The sequence below is a fragment of the Bubalus bubalis genome, chromosome 5 (assembly GCF_019923935.1).
Source record: "Bubalus bubalis isolate 160015118507 breed Murrah chromosome 5, NDDB_SH_1, whole genome shotgun sequence".
Classification (NCBI taxonomy): domain Eukaryota; kingdom Metazoa; phylum Chordata; class Mammalia; order Artiodactyla; family Bovidae; genus Bubalus; species Bubalus bubalis.
The window spans coordinates 48,509,828-48,522,560 of record NC_059161.1 but is presented as its reverse complement, the minus strand read 5'-3'; the positions used below and the strand labels follow the sequence as shown (position 1 = coordinate 48,522,560).

The 12,733-nt window shown below is 36.3% G+C and overlaps 1 protein-coding gene across 1 annotated transcript in view; it reads right to left on the bottom strand.

Annotated features, from left to right (window-relative positions):
- CATSPERE (catsper channel auxiliary subunit epsilon) overlaps nucleotides 1-12,733 on the bottom strand; it is a 160,672-nt gene that overhangs the window by 47,347 nt on the left and 100,592 nt on the right. The window contains exons 11-12 of the mRNA XM_025286013.3: nucleotides 11,228-11,670; nucleotides 961-1,019 (exon numbers count right to left, since the gene is read on the bottom strand). Coding sequence (XP_025141798.2) covers nucleotides 961-1,019; nucleotides 11,228-11,670 — 502 coding nt within the window. The remainder of the gene's footprint in view (nucleotides 1-960; nucleotides 1,020-11,227; nucleotides 11,671-12,733) is intronic.

Genomic DNA, 12,733 nt, shown 5'->3' with positions numbered 1-12,733 from the left:
AGAGGGAAAGGGGTGTTTTGAGCCTCTCTTGACTACTGTGTTTAAAGTGGCTTTTCCTTCCTATACTTCCTGGTGATACTCTACTGCGTCTTTCTGCTTTATTTTCTTAATAGCACTTACAATTGTTTGGGGCCATCTTGTTTATTTATTTGATTACTGGCTGCTTGTCTTCCCCCACTGGAGATATATCTCATGACAGCAGTAACTCCATATTTCTTGTTTACCATGTGTTCTGAACACTTAGAGTGCCTGGCATGGAGCAGGCATGCAAACTCAGGTGGAGTAGCTGCAAACTAGAGAAAAACTGACTTTTTCCTAGAACAATGCCACTTTTCCAGAAAATATATTGTCAGGACATAATGATAACCTAACGCCTTAAAATACAATACCATGTTGGTTGCCTTCCTCCAGGAATTAAGTGTTTAACGGTGCGACCTTATTCCAAGATTCAGAAATTTATCTGATTCTAGTCACAGTTAATGGGCTTCCCTGGTGGCTCAGAGGTTAAAGCGTCTGCCTGGAATACGGGAGACCCGGGTTCAATCCCTGGCTTGGGAAGATCCCCTGGAGAAGGAAAATGGCAACCCACTCCAGTACTCTTGCCTGCAGAATCCCATTAGAGTTCAAGTTTTTGCTTAAGCATAGTATATAAAGACTTTGGGATGGGAATGAATGATAAAAGATGCTCAAAAATATTGAACTAAGAAATTGCCTGGTTTTTTTTGTACCTTCAGTTGGATGAATAGCACCTTCAGATGGGTTATGTTTCCATTAAACTCAAGGAGTATATTACATTTTTTCTATAGAATACTAATCTTGCATCTTTTGAGATATCTAAAAGAATTTGAAATCTGGACATTTAAAAGGATATGAGACCATTTAAATAAAACAATATGTACAAATCTATAACCTGAATAGCATATTTAATATTGGGTAGACTCTTTTAAAAGCCATACTTACTGCAACTTGAAATAATCATCCACTGCCTCATAATTTATATTCTGAGAAAATGTTATTGTCTGAAAAAGAAAATTAAAAAGTTTATGTAAAGCAGGAAAATTGGGAATGGGGACAATGGATACTTTCAAGACAGATTTAAATCTTTATCTAGGTAAAAAAAAAATATTTAGCATTTTTATAATTTGTTGTCTATCTCAGAAACTCCAATTATGTAGATATTCAATTTTCCTTGTTATATTCCCTTACTGTACTTTTTATATTATTATAGCTCTTTTATTTACATTGTTTCTCTCTCATTTAACTTTTGTTGTTGGAATGTTCTTATTTTTATTTTTCATTTATATCAGCATAGCAAGCTTTCACTTTCTTCTGTTTTCTAATAACCTGTCTCTGGACCTTTTAAATTCTTCTTTGAGGTTTTTAAATGATTACAGATATCATATTGTCTATAGTTTTTGAGACTATGGGGAGTTATTTGCTTGATCTTTCCTCTGTTGTTTTTGAGTAATTTTTAAAAATGTCCGTTTGCCTTTTGCATATTTTCTTCCCTCTGAACCATGTTTCATCTCAGTTTTCAGTATCCTATATGGTTGCTATCATCTCAGGGTAAAGCCACTTACAGAACATATATGATAACAAAGGCAGAAAATTATAAATTTCACATTTTTGAAGTATGGAAGCTATAATTTCTACATCCTTAAATTACTTTCTGATAGTTCATTGTCATATATCTACCTATCTATATATATATCTTCAGAGACGTCAGTTTGGTTTTGGCTAATCTGTTGTGATGACAGACTTTGTGTCTGTAAAACAGTCTTAGTGAGGGACTTCTTGGTGGTCCAGTGGCTAAGACCTCGCACTCCTAATGCAGGGGCCTGGGTTTGATCCCTGCAGCTAGTAGATCCCGTATGCTGCAACTAAGACCTGGTGCAGCCAAGTAAATAAATATTGAAAAAACCTTAGTGAAAAATCTTATTTCTTAAACAAAGTTTATTTACTTGTATGCTGGATACTAAGTTGAATGACATAAAATATGCAATCTTTTATGATAAAGTTGACGCTATGAAAGTAATCACACTAAAAATAAATCACTTCAATGAGATATCGCCTCACACCAGTCAAAGTGGCTCTCATCAAAAAATCCACAATAAATGCTGGAGAAGGTGTAGAGAGAAGAGAACCCTCATTGTTGGTAGGAATGTAAATTGGTATAGCCACTGTGGAGAACAGTGTGAAGGTTCCTTAAAAAATTAAAAATAGAGCTACCATATGACCCTGCAATCCTACTCCTGGGCATATATCTGGAGAAAAACATAGTCTGAAAGAATACATGCATTCTAATGGTCATTGCAGTGCTATTTACAATAGTCAAGACACGGACGCAGCTTAAATTTCCATCAACAGAGGAATAGATAAAGAAGATGTGGTACATATATGCAATGGAATATTACTCAGCCATTGAGAAGAATAAAATAATGCATTTGCAGCAACACGGATGGACGTAGAGATTGTCATGCTTAGTGAAGTAAATCTGACAGAGGAGGAAAAATATCATATGACATCCCTTATATGCAGAATCTAAAAAGAAATGACATAAATGAACTTTACAAAACAGAAAGAGACTCACAGACTTAGAGAATGAATCTATGGTTGCCAGAGGGGAAGAATAGGGAAAATGGATTACTAGGGAGTTTGGGATGGACATGTACATGCTATATATAAAATGGATAACCAACAGGGACCTACTGTATACAGCACAGGGAACTCAGCTCAGTGTTATGTGGCAGCCTGGATGGGAGGGGAGTTTGGGGGAGAATGGATGCATGTATATGTGTGGCTGAGTCCCTTTGCTGTCCACCTGAAACTATCACAACATTGTTAACTAGATGTACGCCAATAAAAACTTAAAAAAATACAGAGCAAAAAAAGAGAAAAAAAATCTAGTTTCATGTTCAAAGAAAGGAACTAATTTTCAAATTTGCACCTGTATTCTTTTGTATGCCACATTTTTCTTCATATATAATCATAAAAATTATTTTACAAGATTTTCTTGGATATAATTAGATTTAAAAAGTTTACTGTTATCTTTTGTGAAATGGAAGCATATTCTCCAAACTTTACTTACTAGTTGTCATTTAAATGATGCTTTAAATTGGGTCTGTAACTCAACCAACATATATGTATGTTATTTTGAATTATAAACACTGAAAATATACACACAATGGAACTATTTAAAAATACACTTTGTGAATGTGATCATCTATTTAAAAATGACTTCATTATAAATGATTAAAGAATAATTAGGAAACTTTCATTTCTACTAGTGGTGGGCTAGGTTATACAGACAAATTCCCCTAAAAAGAGACAAATCAAAAACCATAAAATCATTGCCCTTTTAAAAAGTTATCATAAAAGCATCAAGTAACTGACAAAAAAGTAAGGAATTGTCAGTCCAAATACTTGAAAAGAGGGACTTAAGAATCTAGGAGTAAAGCAGAACACCAGAGCCCATAATCTACTTTCTCCTAAAGTTATTTGTCAACTTAGTTAGAACAGAGATAATTCAAGACAGAGAATCAAACTGGATACTCTATATTAACCTGTGTTATCAGAAGACTACACTCTCTGGGTAAGGATAAATTAAGATTAAATTTGCCTTCTCTTTAACCATCCAGTGACTTCAGTCACTGAGCGATCAGAAAAAGCAAGAAAAAATAATTGTCCTAATAATTTGTGGCTATGAGCAGGTACTTGTATGGCTTTATATCCTAGAATTGTTTGCTTGATGATCCAGAGGACTTGAAGAAGTCTCAGAGCAGTGGTACCTTAGATATGCGACACTGGCAAACACAGATCATCTCAAGATCAAAGCATATTCTTCCTAGACTTCAGAGAATTCTTACAAATACTTTTTCAAGTATAATGAATAGCCCACAGTCAAAAATAACTAACCCCCGCCCCCAAATAAGGCATGTGTGAGTAATAACCAGAATAAACAATGATGGAGAGAAGAAACAGATGAAATACACATGCTCATACTTCAGATATGAAACTAATAGATGCAAATTATTATAAAAGATATGTTTACTAGTCTTATGGAAATAAATGACCAGAGCTGGAAAATATCTACAGTATGAAAGAAACTAAAAAATGTATTAAGTGTGCTTTTAAAAAGAACAAGTAAAACTTCTAAAAATTAAAAATACAACAATCAAACACATAGTATATAATTTTGGCATTAGATTAGGCATGACAAAAAGGGGAATAGTGAGGTGGAAGATAGATCAGAAAAATTATAAGAATGTATGCCAGAGACAGAAATGAATGAAAATAAAGAAGAAAGTTAACTCAAAAGGGATAGATTGAGAAAATTTAACCTATTTTTAATCAATGTTAACAGAAAAAGAAAAGATAAAAAGGCACAGATAGTGTTTGACAAAATACCTGCTGAAGACAATGACTGAGAGATTCAAGAGGCCCAGTAAATCCCAACAGGATAAAAATAAAGAAACATACATTTAGACACATCATGGTAAAAGTGCAGGAAGCAGAGAATAAAATCTTAAAAGCTAGTAACTACAAGAAATGGCTATTCACCTCTAGGACTGGAATGGAGGGAACAGAGGGAAGAAATTTGGGTTGTTACAAACTAGTAAGTCAGGTTAGGGGTTCCACAGACCTTGAACCCACACCTTGAAAGAGAGGTACTGCTAACCTGGTGTGGCATCTCACTTCTTGTAGTTACTAGCTCAGTAAAATCTCAGTTCCTTTTTTTCTTTTCATTTCTCTCATATACCAAGTTCTACTAATTCTTTATATTAAATCACCTTTACTAAGACAATTGTTTTGTTTCTGTTTTCTTGGCTAGAGGCTTTCGGATACAGGAGTAGTGTCAAGAAACCAACCCACAACGATGGAATCCTGGGATTGATTTCATTGTGTCCGTGGCCTTGAACACGGTATTAAGTTCTTTGCTAAATGGGAAAGGGATTCTATTATTTCACGGTATGCGGAAACATTACAGTTCTTAACTGACTGTTCCTTCCAGGGAACAGCGCAGAGACAGTCAACTAAAATGCATCCCAAGTCCTTCTGTGAAAGAGGCTTATTAGCTTATTTCCATAGATGTGGCTTATGGGGCAGGCTTCTAATTAAACATGTAGGTACTGACTACAATTCTCTCCAGAGACTGGTGAGGCTGACAGGCGCACCAGTATTGCACTCTCCTTTTGCCCCACTCCGGGTTGTCAGTATCTCAGAGAAAGTAGCTATTAACACATCTGGTGCCCCAGCTTTTGTGTTGGCCACTCAGAGAACAGAGAACACATCCCTCAATAGTCTGGCTCTGTTGGCCAGCAGAGCTTGTTCTTACAGGTTTGATGGGATGGCAGCAAACAAAGAAACATTTGTCAACTGGCTATTAGCCTGAGACTCAGTGCTTAAGTAGCAGATGGAAATGCCAACTCCCTGAAAGCAGTATATTTGCACAGTTTAAAATCTGTCCCCTGAGTGTCTGACTTCGAATCAACTTGCATTTGGGTACTGAGATACTCTCCCCAACCCCCTTGAAAGACTGACAGTTCTTAGCACACCCTAAAATACTGAGAGCCACTAAGAATAAAGTAAGTGGCTTGGACAATCACAAAAGCTTGAGAGACAACCAAGAGCTCGAGCAGAGTTGAATAGTAAGGTTCACCTCCTTCTAGACTGGAAGAAGTAGCTGTTTTATTTACTGCTTAGGAACTAACACAGAGAGTACAGGAAAATGAAGAAGCAGAAATATTTCTAAATGAAAGAAAAAGATAACATCACCTAAGAAAGCCTTAATAAAATAGTAATAAGTAATTTATCTGATAGAGTTCAAAATAACAGTCATAATAATGGTCACTGAGCTCAGAAGAAGAATGGATGAACAAAGTGAGAATTTCAACAAAGAGACTGAAAATATAAGAATGTATCAAATAGAAGTCACAGAGCTGAAGAATACATTAACTAAACTGATACATACAATAGAAGAGTTCAACAGCAGAATAGATGAAGTGGAAGAAAGGATGAGTGAACTCAAAGATGGCAGTAGAACTCACCAAATCAGAGCAGGAAAAAGCAAAGTGAAGATAGCTTAAAGGACTTATGGAACATTAGGTGGACCAACATTTGCATTACAGGGGTCCCAGAAGGAGAAGCGAGGGAGAAAGGGGCTTAAAAACTGTTTGAAGAAATAATGACTGAAAAAAACTTTCTTAACTTGGGAGAGGAAACAGACACCCAGATCCAAAAAGTCCAGAGAATTCCAAATAAGATAAATTCCAAAAGACCCATACCAAGACACATCATAATTAAATATCAAAGTTAAAGACAAGGAGAAAGTTTAAAAAGCATCTTGTTGTATACAAGGGAACCCCCATAAGACCAGTAGATTTTTCAGTAATAACTTTGCAGGATGGAAGAGAGTGGTATGATATATTCAAAATGCTTAAAGTAAAAAACTGCCTTTCAGAACTGAAGGAGATATAGTTTTTCAGACAAGCAAAATCCAAAGGAATTCATCATCACTAAAATTTACTTAAATGTTAAAGAGACTTCTTAAGTTGAAATGAAAGGGTACTATTAGTAGCAGGAAATATAAAAGTATAAACCCAGCTGGCAAAGGTAAATATATAGTAAAATTCAGAACAGTCTAATATGTGAATGTGGTAATTAATCATATATAAAGCTATATGAAAGTTAAAGACAAAAGTAGTAAAAATAGCTATAATTGTTCATAGATACACAAGAGAAAAAGATGTAACTTGTGACATCAAAATGTAAAACACAGGAAGGGGTGTAAAAATGTAGAGCTTTAGACTATGATGAAATGTAAGTTGTATCAACTTAAAATAGACTATTATAAATATGTTTTTGTATGTAAGCCACATAGTAACCACAAAGCAAAAACTTAAATGAGATACACAAAAGATAGAGAGACATGAATTAAAGCAAACCACTAAAAAAGTTGTTAAACCAGAAAGGAGGAGATCAGAAAAGATGAAAGGAACACAGAAGGACTACAAAAAGTTAGGAACAGTTAACAAAATGGCAGTAATATGTATCCATAATTAATTAAAGACATAGAATAGCTAAATGGGTGAAACAACCCATCTGTATGCAGAAGGCTTCCCAGGTGGCACGTGGTAAAGAACCCACCTGCCACTGCAGGAGACGTAAGAGACATGGGTTTGATCCTGGGGTTGGGAAGATCCTCTGGAGGAGGGTATTGCAACCGACTCCAATATTCTTGCCTGAAGAATCCCATGGACAGAGGAGCCTGGAGGACCGTGGTCCATAGGGATGCAAAGAATCGGACATGACCAAAGCAACTTAGAATTTAAAAAAAAAAAAATCTGTATTCTGCTTATAAGAGACACACATCAGATGTAAAAATACACACAGACTGAAATTGAAGAGATAGAAAAAGATATTTTATGCAAATGGAAATAAAAAGAAAAATGGGATAGCCATAATTATCAGACAAAACATACTTTAAAAGAAAGACTATAATATAGACAAAGGAGGTCATTATATAATGATAAAAGATCAATCCAAAATGATATAATACTTATGCATCTAACATAGGAGCACCTAAATATATAGAGCAAATATAAACATAAAAATGAGAAATAGCAATACAATAATAGCAGGTAACTTCAGTTCCCAACTTGAATCAATAGATAGATCGTCCAGATGGAAAATCAATAAGGAAACATTGGCTTTAAAAAACATCTTATACCAGAATGACTTAACAGACATATCAAGAACATTCCATCCTGGAATATTCTCCAGGATAGATTATATAGTAGGCCACAAAACAAGTCCTAATAAATTTAAGAAGATTTAAATCATATCCAGCATCTTTTCTGACCACATGATATGAAGCTAGAAATCAATTATAAGAAGAAAACTGGAAAATTCACAGATTTTGCTGAACAAACAATGGGTCAAAGGAGAAATAAAATTTTCTGAGACAAATGAAAATGGAAAGCCAACATATCATGGCATATATTTGATATATCAACATATCAAAATTTATGGGATGCACCAGAGCAGTTCTAAGAGGAAAGCTCATAGTGATAAATGGCCTACATCAAGAAATAAGAATTGTTAGAAAAAAATCTAATTTAATACTTCAAAGAATTAGAAAAAGAAGCATAAACAAAGCCTAGGGTCAGTAGAAGGAAAGAAATAATGAAAGTCAGAGTAGAAATAAGTGGAGACCAAAATGACAATAGAAAAGATCAATGAAAATAAGAGTTGATTTTTTAAAAGTATAAACAATATCGACAAACCTTTAGTTAGACTCACTGAGAAAAAAGAGAGAGGGCTCAAACACATAAAAACAGATATGAAAGAGAAGATATTACAACTGATACTTTTATGACATAAAAAGATCATAACAGATTACTATGAACAATTACATGCCAAAAAATTGGGAAACCTAGAAGAAATGCATAAATTCCTAGAAACCTATAACCTACAAGACTGAATCACTAAGAAGTAGAAAATCCAAATAGACAAATTACTAGTGAGAAGATTGAATCAGTAACCAAAAACCTCCCCAAAAAACTCCATGACCAAAATGGCTTCACTAGTAAATTCTACCAGTATTTATAGAAGAATCAATTCCTATCCTTTTCAAAATCTTCCACAAATATAGAGAAGGGAACATTTCAGAACTAATTTTACAATGCTAGCATTACTCTGATACCAAAGCCAGATAAAGATACCACCAGAGAAGGATATCACGGGTCAATATTCCTGATGAACACAGATGCAGAAAGTCTCAACAAAATTTAGGAAAATAAATTCATCAATACATTAAAAGGATTATACATCATGATGAAGTAGAATTTACTCCAGGAATGCACAGATGGTTCAACATGTACAAATCAGTCAATGTGATACAGCACATTAAAAAAATGAAGGATAAAAATCATATGATTATCTCAATAGATGCAGAAAAAACATTTGACAATATTCACCATCCATTTATGATAAAAACTCTCAACAAAGTGTTTATAGAGAACAAACCTCAACATTATAAAGCCGATACATGATAACCCCATACTAACATCATACTCAATGGCAAAAAGCTGAAAGCTTTTCATCTAAGATTGGACCAAGACTCACCACTTTTATTCAAGTTCTAGCTAGAGTAATTAGGCAAGAAAAACAAATAAAAGGCATCCAAATTAAAGAGGAAAAAATAAAACTGTCACTACTTGAAGATGACTTGATATTATATCAATATGTAAAGAAATCCTAAAGACTTCACCAAAAAGACAAATCAATATAGGTACAGAATTCATGATCAATATATAAAAATCTGGTGCATTTCTATACACTAATAAGGATCTGTCAGAAAGACAAATCAAGAAAATAATTTCAGGGCTTCCCTGATGGTTCATTGGTTAAGAATCGGACTTGCAGTGCCACGGACACGAAGTCTGATCCCTGGTCCAGGAAGATCCCACATGCTATGGAACAACTAAAGCCCATGAGCCACAACTACTGAACTTGCATTCTAGAGCCTGTGAGCCACAACTACTGAGCCCATGCACTGCAACTACTGAAGCCCACTTGCTAGAGCCTGTGCTCTGCAACAAGAGAAGCCACAGCAATGAGAAGCCCACTCACAGCAACCAGAGAGTACAAGAGAGTAACCCCCACTCATCACAACTAGAGAATGCCCACATGCAGCTACAAAGACTCACCACAGCCAAAAAAGTAAAATAAAATAAAAAAATTAGTCTTAAAAAAGAAAATAATTCCATTCACAGTTGCAGCAGAAAGAATAAAGTACACAGGAATAAATTTAACCCAAGAGGAGGAGGAGTCAAGATGGCAGAAGAGGAGAAGGTAGAATTCACGTCTCCTCACAAGTGCATCAAGAATACATCTACAAATGGAATTCTCACAAAGCACCTGCTGAATACTAGTGGAAGATCTTCGACACCTAAAAGGACAAGAAAGGTTCCCATGCAACTGGGTAGGACGAAAGAAAGAAAAGAGGAAATGGGAAGGGACCAGCACCCCTGGTGGGGAGCTGAAGGTGAGGAGAGGTTCTTGCAACTCAAAGAAGCACCCTCCCAGTAGGGAAACCCACTGGGACAGAAAGGGACCTTTCGTGATCAGAGGGGAACACAACAACTGGTCTGTGGAAGGCAGGACAAAGTAAGAACCGTGCTCATGGTCTGTGCTGCTCCCCTGCACACCCCAGCCTGAGCTGTGTGTCTCCTGGTACAGAGCAGGGCTGGGTGCTGGAAGGTGGGGTTTGGAGAGCAGACCCAGGGAGGGGACAGCTGTTGGCTGTGAAGCAACATCTCCTGGTTAAGGAGCTCCACAAGCTGGAAAGTCTGGGGGAAGAAGCCTGGGTCACCACAGGACCAAGTGCCATTGTTGAGTGGCGCACAAAGGGCAGAGCCACCATGGCAAGGCCCTTTTCCACCCACTAGCCCCTTGCTTGTACGGGCATTTGCAGGGGCACCCATCTGAGCAGGCCTTGTGCATTGGTTTGGCAAATACAACTGTAGCCAAATGCTGGCCTTGAAAGGCCTTGTGGCTTCCATTTTCACCATTTTGGAACACTGTGCTCAGACTGCCAAGTGAAGAAGCCCGGTCCAGCCTGGAGGATAGAGGCCACATGGAACAGAGCCAAGCGCTCCAGCTGAGGCCTCCTATACTAACATGCCAGTGCTTGCACCAAATATTTGACACACAGATGAAGCCGTCTTACATTATCCTGTCCCAGGCAAACCACCAGATGACTACAGCCTCATGAGTAAACCCAAGATGAAACTAGCTGAACTGCCCATCTACTCATAACCCGAACTGTTGCCTCACAGAACTTGTTGTTCGAAGGCATTATGTTTATGGTGGTGTTACAGTGCCATAGATAGCAGATAGAACTCCACAAAACAGTCACATACTATTTTTTTTTAAAAAGGAAGTGACCAATACAATTGACAATAAAAGAGCCATATAGGAATGTGCTTTTAAGTGGCAAAGAGGCCCTGGATATTGAAAGTAAAAATTGTCACTCAGAAGTTAATGAGTTATCATATCATTATTCATTAAAAACATACATATTTCTCAATATTTTAAAGCTAAACTTGAAGATAAATTTGTTTTTTGAAAAATGTTATAATAAATATTATAAATATTTATAATATATAATTATAATATAATTTTACATTTATTAAAATAAAAGAATTTTAAAATATTAACTTACCGTGGTTTTACTGCAATGTCCTAAGGCAATTTCATAGTGAATCTGATCTTTTATTTCTAATATTTTGGGGCCATATGATTCTACAACAATATATAGACCAATATTTTCTGGATAGACTATTTGAGCCCAAAGGGACAGGTTTTGTCCCTTGTCCAAAAGGTAAGAAAAATGAAAAATATCATTATGAAATGCCATATAGGGGCACTTTTCTTTTGTCTTGAAAGTTATACTTTGTGCTTCCAGTTGTAAGGGATATTCCTCTGGATATATTTCGCCATTTTCAAAAACATATATGAGATACATATTACCAGATGGTTTAAAAGAAATTAATGATTTTACTGTGCTATTTGTCCATAAATGTAGCTTTATTGCATCTTTGATTTTAATCTTGAAATAAAACATTACATTGTTTTCCATTTTTACCACAATATTTCCATAATAATCTGGAAAAAAAAAAGAGAAAAGTTTTTGTTACTCTAAGTTAACAGAAATCCATGCTTATGTGGACTGTAGCCCACAAGGCTACTCTGTCCATGGGATTCTCCAGGCAAGAATGTTGGAATGGGTAGCCATTCCCTTCTCCAGGGGATCTTCACAGCCCAGGGATCGAACCTGTGTCTCCCACATTGCAGGTAGATTCTTTACCACCTGAGTCACCAGGGAAGCCCCTACTTAAGTGTACTATTAACCAAAATAATTTCTTTCATAATGATATTTACATACTTTGAGAAAATCAAGGTGTGCAGACACAAACCCATAACTTTACATGATGTTTGAGAGCTGCTCTCCCACTTCATAGCAGAGCATTTTCTTTTTCTGCATACCTTTCTTCTTGCATTCACTGTATGACTTTTATAATCACATTAACATACAAGAAAGAGCTTGAATTAGTGCATTAAATAATAATGAGGGTGAGTATGACAGGAATGGTATTATCAGGAAGTATTGTGATATGGACCAAATTATGTCCCCTCAAAATGCCTGTGTTGAAGCACCAATTCTCATTGTGACTGTATTTGAATGTAGAGGCTCTATCAAGGTAATTAAGGTTAAATGAGGTCAGAAGGATGGGGCCCTAATCCAATATGACTGATGTCTTTATCAGGGGAGGAAGATACACCAGAGATCTCTTTCTCTTTCTGCCGGCACAAAGAAAAAAGGCTATGTGAGGACACAGTGAGAAGGTGGGCACTGTCTGTAATCCGGTCAGAAACCAGCCTTGATGACATCTTGATCTTGAACTTCTAGCCTCCAGAATTGTGAAAAAATAAATTCTATTGTTTAAGCCACCTGGTCTGTGATATTTTTTTATGGCAGTCATAGTGTGTGCATGCTCAGTCGCTCAGTTGTGTCCACCTCTTTGTGACCCCATGGACTTTAGCTTGCCAGGCTCCTCTGTCCATGGCGTTTTCCAGTCAAGAATACTGAAGTGAGCTGACATTTCCTCCTTCAGGGGATCTTCCTGGCCCAGGGAGTGAACCTGTGTCTCCGGCATCTCCTGCATTG